The sequence below is a fragment of the Amia ocellicauda genome, chromosome 8 (assembly GCF_036373705.1).
Source record: "Amia ocellicauda isolate fAmiCal2 chromosome 8, fAmiCal2.hap1, whole genome shotgun sequence".
Classification (NCBI taxonomy): Eukaryota; Metazoa; Chordata; class Actinopteri; order Amiiformes; family Amiidae; genus Amia; species Amia ocellicauda.
Genome location: NC_089857.1, coordinates 5,760,525 through 5,781,240, shown reverse-complemented (window position 1 = coordinate 5,781,240; position 20,716 = coordinate 5,760,525). Strand labels below are relative to the sequence as shown.

The 20,716-nt window shown below is 38.4% G+C and overlaps 1 protein-coding gene across 3 annotated transcripts in view; it reads right to left on the bottom strand.

Annotated features, from left to right (window-relative positions):
• LOC136755360 (EGF-like repeat and discoidin I-like domain-containing protein 3) overlaps positions 1 to 20,716 on the bottom strand; it is a 195,649-nt gene that overhangs the window by 114,769 nt on the left and 60,164 nt on the right. For all 3 annotated transcript variants that reach the window (XM_066711884.1, XM_066711885.1, XM_066711886.1), the window contains one exon: positions 12,403 to 12,531. In XM_066711884.1, coding sequence (XP_066567981.1) covers positions 12,403 to 12,531 — 129 coding nt within the window. The remainder of the gene's footprint in view (positions 1 to 12,402; positions 12,532 to 20,716) is intronic.

Sequence of the window (20,716 nt, the reverse complement as noted above, 5' to 3'; positions counted from 1 at the left end):
CTGTATAACCAAACTGTCGCATGGGAGGAGGCAGCGAGCTGATAAGGGAGCCTGCCCTAAGGTGTACTGTTAAGGGCCTCAGTAACAACTCCAAACATTTTTCAGGAGCCACACATGAGCCATCCAGGAGCAAGGACCATAGTCGCGCTCTACTGGAAACTGTCTGTAATCAGCATATACAAAGTGGCACTACAGTCTTATGCCCTCCGCTTACCATAGCAAGGCCAGCAGCTCTACTAGTGCAGCTAGGGCAACAGACCTGCTGACCAAGGAACTATATACACAGCGAGGCAGCGAGAACAGCTTGAGCACCATCAGCTGGAATAGCAGCAGTGATGCTCCAGTCTAATTCCAGTTTAAAAAAGTTTAGGGCCCATCACATCCAACCTGTAGAACCGAACAAATGTAAGTGGCGAGATCCAAGCTGCAGATGCACAAATGTCTGTCAGGAAAGCACCTTGAAAAAGGGCCCATGATGTGGCAATGCCTCGAGTCGAATGGGCCACTAGGTGTTCAGGCACCGGGGCCCCGGTGGACTCATAGGCCATGATACTAGTGTCCACAATCCAATGCGAGAGGTGCTGCTTTGAAAACACCTGGCCCTGTGTCTGCTCTGCATAGGACACAAACAGTTGGTCTGAACACCTGGTGTCCTTATTGCCTTCCAAGTAGCACCTGAGGGCCCGCACAGGGCAGAGCAGGTGAAGCTGACTCTCCTGCTCCGAAGAGAAGGGAGGAGGATGGAAAACCAATTTTGAGCGTAGACAGGGGCTTGCCCTGGTCCAGCAGCTCTTGTAGGAACTGTAAAATAACCCCCAATGGGGCAGTTTACTGGGTCTTGACTGCTGTCTTGGCACCAGGTGCTAAACATCCGCCAGCGATAGGAATACTGCAACCTCGTACAGGGAGCTCTCACCGACTGAATAGTGGCTACTACCGCATCTGACAGACCCCAGGAAATCAATCGCTCCCGCTCAGGGGCCAGGCCCATAGGTGGAGGAGGCCCAGATTGGGGTGCCAATAGGAGGAGGCCAAGGGGGAGGGTCTGAGATGCAGCCACTAGAAGGCTCAGCAGTCTCAGCAAAGGGACACCCCGACACGTGCTCTCAGTCGGAAGAGTGAGAGACATGCGTGTATGGAAGCAACTCTCTCCAGCGCCAGCATGGCGAGCATGGCAACTGAATCGAGGCCCAGTTCAAGGAACTGCCCGTTATGTTGGCGTTAGACAGCTTTTCTTTCAATTAACCCAGATGCTCAATTCGGAGAGACAGTCTAGAATCAGGATCGTATGGTTCTGTAACTGCTCCCTCAAGTGAGAACAAACCAGCCAGTCGTCTAGATAGTTGAGGATGCGGACCCCCTGACAAAGCAAAGGGGGCTAACACGGCGTCCATGCACTTGGAGAAAGTGCATGGGGCTAGCGACAGGCCGAAGGGGAGAACAGCCAACTCGCCCTCACCCCATGATGCATCATGGTCACCAACTGATCTGCCAGCACCGCTATCTCCGATAGCGATAGGGGGCGGGGTCAGTGATGCGTCCTGCTGCTCCAACTGAGCCACATACAGGGCCAGTAGGCTCTCTGAAGCCAACCAACCTGTATGTAGGATACAAGTGATGCGTAGGCCCGTATGCCCGTAGACTTAACCACACAGTGTGTGCCGGGGTTTCTGGGGTGATGCAGGGTCCGGTGTCAATGCGGGATCCAGGAGCCGAGGGTAGTAGACCACCAGCAGTAGTGGGATCTAAAACCGAGGCCTGCAAACATGGACAAGGAGGTGTAGCAGAGCTCTTTCTCAGTGAGTTGAGAGAGAGAGATTTCCTACAGCTGCAGTTGTCGGATGTAGTGCGGGCGCAAGCCGGCGGAGGAGCCCCTGACGCAGGCGAGATCTCTTATGACACACTGAGGCTTTAGGCCGAGCAGCCGGGCCTCGGATTTTACTACCGCTGCTAGCACCCCTGCTGTGAAAGAAAAAGCCCTGTGGACAAAAAAAAAACAGCACAGCACACAGTCGGAATATATAAGACACTATATAGACACGACTATTTATTTTTAAATGTCCTATTTGTGTTCCGAAACTGAAAACAAAAGTACAGCCGGAGCAGGGATGGAACAGAAATCGGGTTAGCTATCAAAAAAACTAAACAGACACAAAGAGACACACAATAATAATATGGAGATGCACGACACAGCCGTGAAGCCACCCAACCACTATTAAAGAGTAATGCACAAAAAACACACAAGACACAGAGAGCTCACATTCTCAGGTCCAGTGAAATGGCAAAAGAGAAAGAGCCTGCGCTGACATCACCTTTTATCAAATAGGAAGTGGGTAGGGACCTGTTTGAGTGACGAGCTCAGAGGCCAATGGCAGCTTTGATCGAAAACGTCACTATCAGGTTCCTACGAAAGTGCGCAGAAGCCGCTCCCCCTTGGGCAGTGCTTCAGACTTGATAGATAACATTTTTTTATTAATCATACCTTTGACGGGAAACACTGGGACTTGAGTTTTTCATAGATTAAAGGACTTTTGTTTGTGTTCTCTATAGGAAATCTTGTGCAACTCTGTGCAGACATATGTAAAAAATAAAAATATATCCACAGATCTAGCGGTATCTAAAAAATGCAAGAAATTAAAATAGCCAAACTTTATCAATGTCTTCATTACTTGACCATTTAATAGCTTATTTTACTGTGCATCCAAATTGTTTAGCAAATGCACTGCAATCTCCAACACGGAGATGACAACCTTTTACAACTAATTAAGATGAAAGAAATCTCACCCCATTTGCCAGAGTCTGCTGATAGATAGAGATGCAAAACAATCTCTAAGCTGCATCAAATCAAGTGTCCTGAAACACCCTATACCTAGTTTGCATGCACCATGTGTCTACTGCATATCACTAGCTGGATTTAACTCACACTTTTACATTTTACATTTAAAGCCCAAATACCGAGCCAAATGAATTCCCCTTTTCCCCTTTCCACTTCAGAGGGAGGCATCATTTTCATTAGACTTATCTAGGGAAAAATATGACCTACACAGACGCGCTAATGTTTCATCATCTCCAAACTTGTCAGTCCCTTTTGGTATACGAGGCTTCTTATGCCAGCCATAAAACAAGGGCATTGCAAGGCTTTAATTGAAAGAATGAAATCCGACTATTTTTCCTTTTGTAACTGCATGGCATTTGCTGTTGAAATCGAGTTCCGAGTTACTGGGAGACTGTACTTACAGATTTCCCAGATAGATGCCTATGGGGCGATTGTTCACATCAGTGGCTTGACACTTCATTACAATAATTGGCTATTTTCATATAAAGTAGTTCATACCAACTCTATCCACTGCTGGGATAGGACTATGAATTATTTAAATAATGACAGCGCTTTGCTAGAGAATGGATTTCTCCTTCCCCTTAATAATTGGATATAACATTTCTGTGGATGCAAAGAGTTTAGAATGTGGATAAACACTAGTTTTCCTGGAATCATAGAATAGATGTTTTGTTGTTGTTAATAATAATAATAATAATAATAATAATAATAATAATAATAATAATAATAATATGTTTACATTTACACATGAGATATTTGATGAAGGTTAGGCAGGGGAAAATATATATATTATTTAAATAAAATGCAGGAAACCCCAAATGGCAGAGTATGTAGGCAAATAGTATTTTACTATATGGCAGGGTTATTTAGTAATTTCCTGAACACAAGGCCTACATTACTGCAAGGTCCTCATTAGAACATGGCAAGTTCAAAGTTAAGCCAAGGAAACTGAGCCTATCATGACTATCATTACACATTTTCTTTTCATCAGCACCATAAGAGTGTTGCACACTTCTGTAGCATGGGATAATTTGAACAAACATAAATACCAATAAAAAACACTCACACACAGATCTGTGGGTTGGATGGACACATTGCAAGAAGAACACTGTTTCAAATTGATCCCAAGAGATAAAAGACATAGACGACCAACACATAAATGAAATAATAAACTATGCATGCGTGACATGGAAAGGGGAAGCTATTTCTTGGGGAGGGCTTCATCCAGCAGTGGATTGAAATAGTCTGCTGATGATATCACCATCATCAGCCTGTATTGATCCAGGCTATATCAGGTCTTCTTTTTTCATCTCTTGAGATCCAGTCGATAGCTTCCGTTACCCATCTTTCATCTTTTCTTGCAGTGTGTCCAGCGCATTGCCATTTTCACTCTTTCAACGATATTTTAGTTTGTTCTTGGATCCATCCATTTATTTTTCCCATCTCTTCTCGTTATTCTAAGCATAAATCTTGCCATGCTCCTTTGCGTCGTTTGCAGTTTTTGTAACGTGTGCGTTTAGTGACCAGGTTTCAGAGTCTGTGAGCACTAATAGTATGCACTGATCAAATTATTTTCCCTTCAGGTAAATTTCCTTTTAACAGCATTTCGTTTCTAGATATAGATACAGATATAGATAGATAGTAACAACATCTGGGGCTGGGTGAAAGGGGAACACTAAATTCTGGTCCGTGCATTTATTTATTTATTTCATTAAGGACTACAGATAATTTCCTAGAAAGATCTTGTCCAGCTTAGTTGCCCAACCATGAAGAGTAGAACAAAATTAAACCAGTGCAGTTCAGTCACTAGTGCTCCACACATGAGCTAAGCGTTCTTAAAATTTAAATTTAATTTCAAAGCTCCCCTTGTGTCCCAGTCCCCACCTAAACTAACTTTCCCCAAACTGTAGAACACTGGCCTGCAGTACGTGACAATTTATTAGAGAAAACAGATTTCACGTAAGATTCGATCATTGCAAAAGGAAACAATCAATAGTTTAATTAAAACACAAGGACACTGCTTTTTTCCTTCAAATGTAACTGTAGGCAGTTGGCGTGATAGCAAAAGAAATACAATTACTCTGAAAATGTGTTAAAATGCAACCGTCTGAAAAACATGTTCTGCATTTAAGAACGATAAGAATGATAGAAAGTCTACACCCCTTTAACTTTTAATGAATTCACATTTTGTTGTGTAAGTGTATTAGAGTTTCATGCATTTAAATAAGGATTGTTTCCACTTATTCATACACAATACTCCACACTGTTAAGGGGAAAAAAGTTCTTATTGTGAAAAAATATATGTATATTAAATGTACAAAACGGAAATATCATAAATGGATACATCTCCACCCCTGTGAGTTAAGACTTAATACTATAGGGGCCGCCCCTGTAGCTCCCGGAAAAAAAGGCATAAGCATGGAGCCTTCACAATATGTGTTTGACCCCCTTTCGCCTTCAGAACTGCCTTAACTCTACGTGGCATTGATTCAACAAGGTGCTGAAAGCATTCTTTAGAAATGTTGGCCCATATTGATAGGATAGCATCTTGCAGTTGATGGAGATTTGTGGGATGCACATCCAGGGCACGAAGCTCCCGTTCCACCACATCCCAAAGATGCTCTATTGGGTTGAGATCTGGTGACTGTGGGGGCCAGTTTAGTACAGTGAACTCATTGTCATGTTCAAAAAACCAATTTGAAATGATTCGACCTTTGTGACATGGTGCATTATCCTGCTGGAAGTAGCCATCAGAGGACGGGTACATGGTGGTCATAAAGGGATGGACATGGTCAGAAACAATGCTCAGGTAGGCCGTGGCATTTAAACGATGCCCAGTTGGCACTAAGGGGCCTAAAGTGTGCCAAGAAAACATCCCCCACACCATTACACCACCACCACCAGCCTGCACAGTGGTAACAAGGCATGATGGATTCATGTTCTCATTCTGTTTACGCCAAATTCTGACTCTACCATCTGAATGTCTCAACAGAAATCGAGACTCATCAGACCAGGCAACATTTTTCCAGTCTTCAACTGTCCAATTTTGGTGAGCTTGTGCAAATTGTAGCCTCTTTTTCCTATTTGTAGTGAAGATGAGTGGTACCTGGTGGGGTCTTCTGCTGTTGTAGCCCATCCGCCTCAAGGTTGTACGTGTTGTGGCTTCACAAATGCTTTGCTGCATACCTCGGTTGTAACGAGTGGTTATTTCAGTCAAAGTTGCTCTTCTATCAGCTTGAGTCAGTCGGCCCATTCTCCTCTGACCTCTAGCATCAACAAGGCATTTTCGCCCACAGGACTGCCGCATACTGGATGTTTTTCCCTTTTCACACCATTCTTTGTAAACCCTAGAAATGGTTGTGCGTGAAAATCCCAGTAACTGAGCAGATTGTGAAATACTCAGACCGGCCCGTCTGGCACCAACAACCATGCCACGCTCAAAATTGCTTAAATCACCTTTCTTTCCATTCAGACATTCAGTTTGGAGTTCAGGAGATTGTCTTGACCAGGACCACACCCCTAAAAGCATTGAAGCAACTGCCATGTGATTGGTTGGTTAGATAATTGCATTAATGAGAAATTGAACAGGTGTTCCTAATAATCCTTTAGGTGAGTGTAGCCCCCCATTTCTTGAGCTGCATACAGGCTAGATTTGTGGAGTGTTTGGGACATGGTTGTCACATGCACACTGACCAATCTTGAGTATAAAATCCTGTAGCTCTCACAAAGTTTCCATTTGCCTCTTGATAGCCTTTCTGATCAGTCTCATTTTTGCTCAGTTATCCAGTTTGAAGGGACGGCCTGATCTAGGCAGGGTCTTGGTGGTGCCACACATCTTCCACTTCTTAATAACAGTCTTGACCATGCTCCAAGGGATATTCAAGGCCTTTGATATATATTTTTTTATACCCATACCTTGATCTGTGCCTTTCAACAACTTTGTCCTGAAGTTCCTTGGTGTTCATGGTTGAGGCTTTGCATTGAAATGCAGAACCAGCAGAGGGAACTTACAGGAACTGCTGAATTTATCCTAAAACCAGGTGAATCATTTCAATTGAACACAAGTGGAGGCCACTTCATTTGGGGTGAAGACAACTGTAGATAATTGCTTACAACTGAGCTCCTTTAGGAGTACTATTAAAAGGGGGGTGGACAGGACAATTATCCAAACAAGCTATATATATATATATATATATATATATATATATATATATATATATATATATATTATATATATATTATTTATAGGATGTGTAGATAAATGAAGGCAAACAAAAGGTGAACATTTTGAAAGGGGGTGTAGTTCTTTCAAGGAATGCATATAAAAAGAAAGCAATGCTGTTATCTGTCAAGTACGACAAAACAGCTACAAAGTTATTTCGGAAACATACAGGTTAAATTGAAACAGAAGTGCAGTATGTAGTTAATGACTTCACAAAAAAATGTAGTTAAGATAATTTCCTTGTAACAAGATCAACATAAGCTTAAACAGTGGCCTGATAAAATTACTTCTTATTTATTATGTCATCACAATCTCCTCTCGCTGTATGACTGCCAAGCAACAGAATGCTTTGATACACTTAAATTTGTTGTGTTATTACAGTGTATTAAAACACATCCTAAATGGATAACTGGAAACCCATGAACAACCCATGTGAGCTGTCAAGAATCCCAAAGAGACTAGAGTTTTACCATTCATACTAATCACTAACACTAGGAATCAAGATAACTAAATAATAATTTGCAACCAGCTGATTTTTGTAGCTCCAATCATGCCTGTATTTAATTTGATGCGATCTTTGCCTTTCCCATTTCTGATGGATGGTTTTCACAATTTTAAAGTGCTGAAGGCTTCAACATGATAAACTAAATTTGCACCTCAGCAGCAGACAGAAATTATTAATCAAATATACAGCCAGACAGATTATGTCAGTGCCCAAAACACTGTCTCACACCTTATGTGCGCTTCAGTAAATTATATAATTTAAAATATCATCACAGCAACCTAATTCTGTATCTATTAGAATATGGAAGCTTATACTTTCCATAATATAACTGGCAATTTAGTACAGCTCATGTAAGCTGTTGTAAGTGATTGTAACACAGGTGGTTTGATCAGTAATAGAAACACAATTGCAGTTCTTAATATAGCAGTCAAGAGCTGGCTAATGCAGAACCCCACATCCTATATGATCAGAAGGTATTCTAACAGTGTACATCCAAATTATTCACACCCTTTAATAAAGATTAACATAAAAGACTGCATAAATAAAACACTACGGTTGTATTGTTTGCTCAAATATTGGGACAATTATTTTATACTAACTGAAGTACTAATTGAAAAAATATTTTGTGAAACAGAGTAAATTGTTTTTTTTCTTCCCCTAAAACATTGGACTGTCATTCTGTTCCTACATTCTGTTCTCGTCATTTGCACACCGATCATAAATGCTTGACTTGGCCCTGGGGCAATGCATGATAATCCTCATGACAAAAGCTCAGCTGGACATCTGGCTGCTGAGAAAATGTACTAAATTAAACTAAGTGTCATCTTGGCTGATATGGAAAAGAAATAAAAAGATGGAGATATTATTCTTAATCTTGTCTTTAGGTTTGAAGAGCTGCTGTTCAATGGATCTGACAGCTTGGCATGTAGGGCTTTGCTAAGCTGTTTGGACAACAATGCATTAACTATAGGCCTAGTCTGGCAAGTAAAACACTGAAAAGCTTCTAAAACACTGCAAATCAAAGATATCGATAAGGATTTACAACATTTATTATTTTCAGCTCTCATTTAAACACATTTAGGCTTTTCCCCCTTGCTAAGCTTTTTTGGCAGACATACAGACACTGTTAATTTGTAATGAAGAAAAGGCATTTAACTGAAGTTTGTCCAAAGCTGATGAAATCCATCTGACTCAACTTTATCTCTCCCATTAAGCTCAGCAGCAATTAAAGTCTGTTTGCCGTGACAAAGCCTGTTAAGTTGTCATTTTCTATACAATTATCATGTCTCCTTTATCATTTAATTGCTAACATTATCCAGCCACTAGATTTTGTTTATTAATGGCTTCAGATGTATGACTATTTAATTGTAATAACTAAAAGAAATTGCTTACAATTACTGTATTTATGTATTATCAAATCACAAGTTCACCCCAGGAACTCTCTTGTACTTAATGGGAAAACAATAGCAGAGCAACTCCCTTGCTCTATTGAGACATTCAATTAAATGTTTGCTGTAGGCAGAATGAACAATAGGACAAAGATTGAATGTCAGTCTTATACAAATAGTCTATGTATAAAGATGGGGTTTGTAGTGGCAAATATAATACCAATATAATTAAAACATATAAATAACTCAAATGAAAAAATAACCATTGAGGGTTTGTAAAATCATACTGAACCTAAATTATGTCATCAAATTAGATAAACTCTTCAAGCATCTCTTAACTTTTCAAACCAGTTTTACCTTATTTATTTCACAAGATCACTCAGATCAGATCACAAAATCAATATCAGTCACTGATGGTGAAAAGCCAAAATGGTAAATACAAGTACTTAAGTAAGTAAAGTTTAAGATTTCGATTTTTAAATGTAAATGTATGCTTACAAAAACATTTTTTTACAATTTTACACATTTTAAAACTTTGTGTGCTCCTCATTAACATTTATAAGGCATTTTATAGTATACCTATTTGAAAAACAGGAAGAATGTAACAGTTATTATATTAATTCTTAGTTCCATCTATCCTTTTAACTGGTGAAAATAAGCAAGAATGGCAATTCATAAGCAGAGGCGTTTAAATTACTTAGACTTTCTCCTCATACCTAAAGTGAATTAAAAACAAATCTATAAAAGCATAAGAGACTTTACAATCATAATTATACTCTTACTAAAAGCCTAAAGATAAATTTCAATTGAATCTGTAATTATATCCAAGGTTCCTAGTTTTCCATAATAAACACAATTTTGTTTTATTTAAAATCAGAAAAAGAAGATCAGGCACTCCAGTTATAGTAATGAAATTCAAAGTATATCTGTAGTTTCTGACAAGTATACAAATTAAAAATATCTGTGTGTTTTATAGATGTTGTTGATGCTCCAAGGAATATTGAACAGAACTGAAAGTAGTTCTGAATCACACTTCAGTGGCGCAGGGCATGAAATGTTTAAATGCATTTGAATTTAATTGTAATAATGTGACTAGATTTGTCTCCAACAACACCAGTTAAATGATCAAGGCATACAATGATTTTCTTCAAGGTTTACGGTCAAATCCAGTAAATCTGACTGCCCACATAACAGCCCTTGCCAGCAATATCTGAAAATAATTTCAAATACATCACTTTGTACCCAGGCTTCATGGAAAAGAAACTGCACATTTAACCAAACATTTTAGTGATTAAGGGTCTTCAGAAATTGCTTACAGATGAGTGATTTTTTAAATCTCAACTCTCCTGGATTGCAATGCCTGACGAGAGACTGCTGGGTCTGGTTCAGTGGTTTGGAAGACATGAAGTGAGATTCCATTAAAACATTTAATAAAGTTGCAGAATTAATAAATACATACTGAGCAATGGCACAATAGGTACACAGACAAACTGTGTGTAAAATGAAGCAGACTGGGTGTAAAAACAATGGTGGGTGGGACAATTTAAGGTTCTCTCAAAATTGGGGGGACGTGTCCCTCCCAGTCCCCCGCTAGACCTACACCTATGATGCTAATTGAGATGGAATTGGGAGATTATTAATCATTAAGTAGTTAAAATAAGAGGACTACAAGACCACCTTGTGGTGGGAGGAATGAAGTGCAGCCTAAGAACACAAAACACAGAGCCCTAATTATAACATATCTTAGGGAAATAATATTACTGTGACTGATGTTACAACATCAGTAAACCACCCAATACAATTTGTATTAGAAGTCAGCTCAGGTAAAACATCTGAAAATACATGAGAGATACCTGGGTACCTGTTTGTTGTTCAGGTTATATAATAATAATAATAATAATAATAATAATAATAATCCTATTAATTTGAATAAAGCAATTGTTAAATATGTCATGGTGAACAATATTTGCAACATGTACACTGGCTTTATTCTGATGCTGTTGTTTTTGTTTTGTATTGGTTTCCTTCCTTTTATTTCTTGAGCGATTAATACAAAAATACATAATTTACAGTACATCTAAATATGTGACTATGCAGTATTTGCAAATATCACTTAAAAACAAGCCACAGAAATGCATACTCTCAGGAAATGTGCCGATTGTGATGTAAAAACATTTCAGTAAGGGGAATGGAGAAAAAAAACATTCAGCTCCAGAGATCATTTCTTGTTAGCCTAAGTGGAAAATAGAACATGTCAATAGCTTGATTGGTCTTATTGCAAGCACTGACAATGGCAGAAATAGAATTACCAATTATTATATAAGAGCGCTTTGAAAGGCTGCAATGAAACCCACTCATTTCAATAAACATAAGAATCCCCCTAAAATAATTAATGTAAATCAGTTTTTTTTTTTTTTGGCCTGCAGCAAACATCTTCTATGGGAAGGCACAGTATAAACTCAGGGAGTAATACTACATTTGACAAGAGAATAATAGATTTTTATATGAATACACTTTCAAAGCGTAGGCAGTTTAAAAAAATAAAAAAATAATATATAAAAAAAACTTAATTTTTGGTTTCAAAGAATAAACAGCTTGTTTTTTTTTCCACAAGGTTTAGATCTTAAGATTCTGAGGAGAGCCTGCAGACCTGCAAAATGGTTTTCTATAGCTCTGGCAGCAGGAGAACAGGGATAACAGCCAAAATACAGGAGCTGTTGCAGCCAAAGTTGAAACTGTTGCAATGAAACTGGAGGGAAAGTACACACCAATAGAAATGGCTTGCAAGGACTCAGTGGGCTTTGGAGTTTTTAATAATTCACAACTGTTATTGAGCTCTGCAGGAAACCTGAACATAATAGCTCTCTCTTCTCCTTTTTTTGGTTAATTGTGTTAAAATATTCTGCTGTATTATCACGGCTATCGCATGATATTTCATTTCAGTAATTCTGTACATTCATATAAAAATATCATATTACATATTTTAATAATGCCGTGGTTGTACAGTGCTCACAACTCCTGGGACCCGGGGTTGAATTATTTTCGGCCTTGGGTGTCTGTTTGGACTTTGCATATTCACCCAGCGTCCATGTGGGTTCTCCCTGGATGCTCCAGATTCACTCCTACTACTGAAAGAAGTGTGGCTTAGGTTGACTGGCTAGTTGTGCTGTAGTTGTGTTTGTGCTGCCCTGTACTGGATCCATCCATCAAAAACGGATGGATATTCCCTATACATTTAATATAGTTAGGAAAAAGATTATGTACTTTTCTTGACTAAGATTTGTCTCACTGCCACTTTAACTATATTCCAAATGTGAGGATCATCTGAAATGAGGCACGTCTATCCAAACTTAAGATCCTTACATGGTCGATTATTTATAGACATATACATATAATTTCATTCATGCATTTGCACCACAGATAGTAAAACACAAACAAAACATGATCTTACTGTGTTGGCAGTGGATTCCATTGAAACCAAATGGGCATTTGCAGACATATCCAATGAAGGTGTCACCTCTGTAGGTTTCGCTTATCTCACATATTCCTCCATTGTGACATGGGTTTGGGTGGCAGGGTCCTGGAATAAAGAAAGGAAAACAATCAAAACAGATAAAAACAAGCCTTCAATCAGAATGTGCAATACTGACAATTTGCATTGAAAAAAAATAGGATTTCCCAGGAAATATGACAAACTATTTCCACTACAGACATGTATAAATATTTATACATGCCATTGTATTGCTTCTCCACAGTATTTCTGAAAACTAAAATAGAGGAATAAGTCAGTCTTTTAAACCAATGCACCAACACCAGTCTCTATTTCTATGATAACAATATGAAAATAAATCCCCAGGTCTTATTTTCCATCCAGGTCCCATTTCTATTTAAAAACCTATTCAGAGGTCATTGCCAAGCTCCAAAGACTAAGACAGATGGGCTTTCATCACCGATTACTTGTTCAGAAGGGCTTCCTTTGGCACAGAGTCTAATAGACCTCTATCATGGGACTCTGAGACCACTGTGACATTCCCAGTGAATCCCAAAATAAGATTATCCAGAATGCACAGCAAAGCAATTGATTCAGCAAGTGCCCCGACAAAAGGCATGGCATAATAATCTACTTTTGAAAGGTGATGCTCTGAGGAACCTTCACGTTCATTTGGACAGATCTTCAAAAGATGGTAATGTGGATTTTTTGTACTCCTGAAGAAGCATGCAAGCTCACACATACACACACTCCAAAATAAAGGAGAGAGGAAGAGTGTTTCTTTCTAGATTGAATTGTAATAGCCTGTTTCTGCCTAAGGATGATTAATGGTTCTGATTATAGGATTGTAACAAAGTTATTAGTATTTGTTTTTAAAGCAGGGGAACAGATTTGCTTATATAAGATCAGAATAGAGACCGAGAAATGGAAACAGCTTTATCCTATAATAGAGCTTTTCCAAACATTTAACAGACTAGATTCCCAACTCTAGAATTACTCTCAAAAATAATTAAAGGCAATGAGACCTTTTAGATTGTTTCAGATACACAGATGGGTGACACATTCAAGGAAAAACCGACAAAGTGTCTCAGTAAGGTGTTGGGCACCACGAGCCACCAGAACAGCTTCAATGATCTTGGCATAGATTCTATGAGTCTCTGGACTCTACTGGAGGGATGAACACCATTCTTCCAAAAGATATTCCCTCACTTGGTGTTTTGATGATGGTGGTGGAGAGCGCTGTCTAACACATCTGTCCAAAATCTCCCATAGGTGTTCAATTGGGTTGAGATCTGGTGATTGCGAACGCCATAGCATATGATTCACATCATTTTCACACCCGTTTGGAGGCATCTGCTGTTTTTTCTTCAATTTGTCACCCATCTATATTGTAATAACACTTAAAGTAATAATGTAGTACATTAAGTGACCAATCATTTTTCCTGCAGAGGTCAATCATTTTGTTTTTAATATATAGTCTGCAGTACAGGGAGCAGTCAAACTGTTTTACTGGGTTCAGACTAGCACAAAACTGATACCATTAGCAGCTGTACTGTGGCACATCCTGTGTAAATGTCTATTTGTTTCCTTATTGTAAAGATTTATTTAAATTCATTTAATCAATTTTCTCTTGCATGCATCATTTTCAGCTCATCTGAGTCAGGGATTCCCTACCAATGTAGTCTAGCAAATACAATCCTCATAGCTCAAACAAATGTGACATGAATATGTATTACAGCCCCCTGGATCAGAGATAGGACTTCCCCATTAAAGTCATACTGTTTATGTGCAAATCGTCCTCGCTCTGTAATAAAGAGCCTAGACACTGTCAATAATAGGAATAATAGCTTTTTATAATTCCAAGCATATAGCAAGCATCTACGCTCGGTGAGCTATTGACAGCAGTCAAAACACTACTTGAAGATCTATGGCTTCCTGACAAGATTCTAATGAAGAAAGCATTTCCATTGAACTTTCACAAAAATAATATATTGCCTAAATTTGTGAAACATCCTCCGAGACATGCAGTATGCCGCAAAGCCCTTAAATAATGGAAAACACACTTTTTATCCCCCACTCTGTTGTGAATGAAGAAACCGTTATGAATGTGGGCTGTCTTTCCACTGTTTCAAGATATAAACAATGGCTGTTTAAATTGCACTACCATTTGGGCAGGGGGGCTCCCATAGCTTTCTTACTTGAGGGACCAAAGTATAAAATCGGTCCCCCCATCTGTTACAATTGGCAGACATAGATACAGAGATGAACACTTGCATAGTCTGCTCATTGTAATTTACTAAATTACTCCAGTGACCACTTTAAAGAACCGCTAACAAGTCCAACCTGTCTCCAAAAGTCTTCAATTAGGCACATCACTTTCTCAACAGCATGTGTTGAAGAGTCTACAGTGAATGATGTGAATAACAATGACATGATGCTCAACAGAGGACAAGTACATTTTTGAAAATGATCCTACTGTAATCACCTTAAAATCATCTCTGAGAACTCTAGTGCCATATTTACCCTAAAGTGGGTGAAAAATCATAATACATTACACAACATAATACTCTGTGCATTTTTGAGAAGAGGTATGAAATAAGAAATGCAAATACATTATATAATATTGAGAAGCAATATAAAAATGCCTCAAATTTCACAGCTCCAGCTTCAAGCACAAACTTGTACCTTTGTACTTGTACCTCATGTGACAGTGAGGGTTTGTTTTAGTGTGATGCCTGTAGGATCAGACGTTACCTTCACTTTCTACTGATCTCAATGAACTTATCAGTGTTTTATAGCATTCCAGTATGACAGTGTTGCCTAAAGCACACAAACCAAGTGGTTGAAAATACCTTTATCATGCTACGATACATCTAGACTGAAGTATAAATCTGTCATTGTTAATTTACAGTTGATACAGAGTTCAATATGCTTTATTAAGGTAATACAAACCCAAAATTAACAGTAAAGTAAGATTTCATGCAATACAAATAATGCTTAGACATTGATGACACAATTTAAATATATGTACACACACACATATCTTACCACTGTTTAGATGCACTTCGGTATAGATAGATGGCATAGCTGTTTTAAAGGTATGTCATGTTATGTAATTTAAAAACACAATTATTCAAATCCAAAGTGAGTCAAAAATCTTACAAAACACATGTTCCTTAGCTGTCACTAGACTGACTGCCCCTCCCCCTTGAATAGTGTTGACTTTTGTGCTAGTGCTTAAATAATCTATTGTTTATAAGCTTTATGACCAATTCTTTTCTTATTCAGTTTACCAACAAATAAACTGCACTTGAATGTATGCATTAGTGTTTGTGCGTTGGATTTATCTACTGCATTGGAATCTTTATTTACAAATAAACAGGCAAAAAAACAAACAGAAGTTGAGTTCAGTAAGTGAAACAATATGTAAATATCTTCTATATTTAATGTGCAATCAATTTTAAAAGACTGAAAATAAAATCTATTCAGTGGAGATTGTTTGCAGTGAGCTTCATAGAAAGAGTCTTGCATTAATCAGAGGTTGATAACTGGCATGCATTCTCATTCAGACGTTCCACAATAACACCAGGAAGACAAAAAAAAAAAAAAAAAAGTGACAGACTCCCACACAATAAACAGACTATTTGGGAAATTGTATGCATACCATTTGTTCTTAATTGATTTTTCGTTTTCGATTTTTTCATTTATCTTGTTTGAATTGTGTCATAAACTTGGTTGGATATTTGTGCTTAGCTGTCATTTTGTATATTATTAATTGTTTGAATAAAGTAAATATTTCATTATTGTTTTTTATATCCAGGTGGTTTACATAAGTGTATTGCTGCCACATAGATGTCTATTTATCTATCTGTATTTTTGATGGGGTAAAAAAAAAAAAAAAAAAAACATAAAAGACAGTCCAATGAGAACAAATAAATGTATATATGAGAAATGTCTTGTGCTCTCATGTGTGTATATATGCATAAACACACAATTATATACATTTTTAAACTAGTTTTCTGCCAAATAACGCCATGCAGATATAGTGAATGCCAGTGGCAGTACTATGAAATGTAAAAGAAATGGGGTATGAAGAGGGAACAATACTGAATACATGGCAATGGTGTTACAGGAATTACAGTAGATAATATTTTCTTCATTGACACTAATAAGTGGAAGAGCCACTGTTCAACAACCCAAATCAAATGAAGGATTTAGGAGACCCTTAATTAAAACAAAATGTGTGAGGATTCAACTGTTCAAAAATATTAATGTGAAGCACAGATTTTAAATAGTTGTTTTAAGCCTGGATATTGGATTTTGTACACTCCCTATTATCTGAAAGATTCATAGAGATTAAGTTATAAGAAGCATGAAATTAGGTTAGCAGAAATTCACAGTATTTCTATTTGATGTCATTCACATATTTGAACATGAGAATTAAAGCATTATTAACATTTATTTTGTTCCTGCTTTTTTCATTTTTAAGCAGTGTTTCAATTTGCTTTGGAACTAAATATTTTTTTGTTGAGATTACGTGGTTTGAGAGACCAATAAATACAAATTATACAAAAAAACTAAATATTTCATCAGAAAAACAAAAACAAAAAACATATCATCTGAACCAGGGATGCCAAATAAATTGCAAACCACTGTGGGAGCTAAATAGAGTTCAATATCACTTTGAAAGACTTTCAGACATCACAAAAATATGAGGCTGCTGGAAAATGCCATCAAAATGTCATTGTGATCCGAACTTCTCTTTATATGTTGCTTCCTAGCAATATGAAAAACCTCTGATAAGCCTAAAAGGATCAAATGCGATTTAATGCATTACCCGTGCTTTCAGTGTATGGCTTTCAGTGTACGGGCAAGCAAGAGGACACTAAAGCTTAGCCCCTGCCAAGACATTTAAGATTTTATTTTTTAAAATACATACATATACATATATATATATATATATATATATATATATACACACACACACACATATATTATATATACATACATATATATATATACACACACACACATATACATATATATATATATACACACACACACATATATATATTATATATATATATATGCAATGCTTGATTCCTGCCTGTATCTTAATTTCATGTATGCTGAAAACTGTACATGTTCAAGTGTGAGTCAACATAAATGTCTCTCATGCAAATACTGCTGCAGCAATTTTAATGTAATAGTAGCTAACCCTCAACAAAGGATCTCTACAAGAATTTGAAGGTCACATTGCAGAGCTTTTCTCAGCATCACAACAGTTTGACTATGTGTATCTCTAGTAAGACAGCTATCATCCAATGACTTCCTGAAAAAACAGAAAATCAAATCATACAATTTAATAAGTAAGGAACTTGAATCACATTCAACCTACAGTGAGGGAAAAAAGTATTTGATCCCCTGCAGATTTTCTACATTTGCCCACTAACAATGAAATGATCAGTCTATAGGTGTATTGTAACAGTGAGAGACAGAATAACAACAAAAAAATCCACAAAAACGCATTTCAAAAAAGTTATTAATTGATTTGCATGTTAATGAGGGAAATAAGTATTTGACCCCTTCGACTTAGTACTTGGTGGCAAAACCCTTGTTGGCAATCACAGAGGTCAGACGTTTCTTGTAGTTGGCCACCAGGTTTGCACACATCTCAGGAGGGATTTTGTCCCACTCCTCTTTGCAGATCCTCTCCAAGTCATTAAGGTTTCAAGGCTGACGTCTGGCAACTTGAACCTTCAGCTCGCTCCACAGATTTTCTATGGGATTAAGGTCTGGAGACTGGCTAGGCCACTCCAGGAATTTAATGTGCTTCTTCTTGAGCCACTCCTTTGTTGCCTTGGCTGTGTGTTTTGGGTCATTGTCATGCTGGATTACCCATCCACGACCCATTTTCAATGCCCTGGCTGAGGGAAGGAGGTTCTCACCCAAGATTTGACGGTACATGGCCCCGTCCATCGTCCCTTTGATGCGGTGCAGTCGTCCTGTCCCCTTAGCAGAAAAACACCCCCAAAGCATAATGTTTCCACCTCCATGTTTGACGGTGGGGATGGTGCTCTTGGGGTCATTCCTCCTCCTCCAAACACGGCGAGTTGAGTTGATGCCAAAGAGCTCGATTTTGGTCTCATCTGACCACAACACTTTCACCCAGTTCTCCTCTGAATCATTCAGATGTTCATTGGCAAACTTCAGACGGGCCTGTACATGTGCTTTCTTGAGCAGGGGGAGCTTGCGGGCGCTGCAGGATTTCAGTTTTGTTTTCATGGTGACTATGGTCCCAGCTGCCTTGAGATCATTAACAAGATCCTCCTGTGTAGTTCTGGGCTGAAGAATTCCTGTGACTAAAATACTAGCAGGGCAGTTGTAAACTCCTGAGATCACCATATCATGTGCGTTATTCAAAATGGGGCTTGATATACACTCACCTAAAGGATTTTTAGGAACACCATACTAATACTGTGTTTGACCCCCTTTCGCCTTCAGAACTGCCTTAATTCTACGTGGCATTGATTCAACAAGGTGCTGAAAGCATTCTTTAGAAATGTTGGCCCATATTGATAGGATAGCATCTTGCAGTTGATGGAGATTTGTGGGATGCACATCCAGGGCACGAAGCTCCCGTTCCACCACATCCCAAAGATGCTCTATTGGGTTGAGATCTGGTGACTGTGGGGGCCAGTTTAGTACAGTGAACTCATTGTCATGTTCAAGAAACCAATTTGAAATGATTCGACCTTTGTGACATGGTGCATTATCCTGCTGGAAGTAGCCATCAGAGGATGGGTACATGGTGGTCATAAAGGGATGGACATGGTCAGAAACAATGCTCAGGTAGGCCGTGGCATTTAAACAATGCCCAATTGGCACTAAGGGGCCTAAAGTGTGCCAAGAAAACATCCCCCACACCATTACACCACCACCACCAGCCTGCACAGTGGTAACAAGGCATGATGGATCCATGTTCTCATTCTGTTTACGCCAAATTCTGACTCTACCATCTGAATGTCTCAACAGAAATCGAGACTCATCAGACCAGGCGACATTTTTCCAGTCTTCAACTGTCCAATTTTGGTGAGCTTGTGCAAATTGTAGCCTCTTTTTCCTATTTGTAGTGGAGATGAGTGGTACCCGGTGGGGTCTTCTGCTGTTGTAGCCCATCCACCTCAAGGTTGTACGTGTTGTAGCTTCACAAATGCTTTGCTGCATACCTCGGTTGTAACGAGTGGTTATTTCAGTCAAAGTTGCTCTTCTATCAGCTTGAATCAGTCGGCTCATTCTCCTCTGACCTCTAGCATCAACAAGGCATTTTCGCCCACAGGACTGCCGCATACTGGATGTTTTTCCCTTTTCACACCATTCTTTGTAAACCCTAGAAATGGTTGTGTGTGAAAATCCCAGTAACTGAGCAGATTATGAAATACTCAGACCGGCCCGTCTGGCACCAACAACCATGCCACGCTCAAAATTGCTTAAATCACCTTTCTTTCCCATTCAGACATTCAGTTTGGAGTTCAGGAGATTGTCTTGACCAGGACCACATCCCTAAATGCATTGAAGCAACTGCCATGTGATTGGTTGGTTAGATATTTGCAGAAATCGAACAGGTGTTCCTAATAATCCTTTAGGTGAGTGTATAAGAAGCAGGCTTACTCTATATATGGTACAATTTCTGCATTATTTGACCTTAAAACAGCGTTTTAATAGAATCATCATAGAAATCACTGAAAATAAATCCTATTAGGTTTTAACCATCACAAAATTCAGTTTAGATATAATGCTGTCCATAACTGAAAACAAGGATGAATAGAAATGCAACCTGATAAGCTTACATTATGGATTCTTACATAAGAAGACACACTTTTACCAGCAGCATGGAAGTTACTCTACTGGTTGCTATTATCCCATCAGGTTTACAACCAAAAGCAAGACAACAAACATCCTTTTAATTTCTATTGTACATTAATGCTGCAAGGTATTTTTAATCAAATTAAGTTTTGTGGTTGCAGAAATATACAAAGTTATGTGGAATTAAATCAATTACAGCAAGCTTTTACATTAACAGTGAAGTACATTGATACGTAATATTTCATTTTACCAGTTGCAGAACAAGCATTTTGTATAATAATTAGGTTTAATGTGAAATACATGTAGAATTCTATAGAAAATCTTACCTACCAGAGGCAGGCTTTATTTAAACCTTTCTAACCATTATGCTAATAGTGTCCATTCCACAGTTGTGTTCTGACAAGAGCAT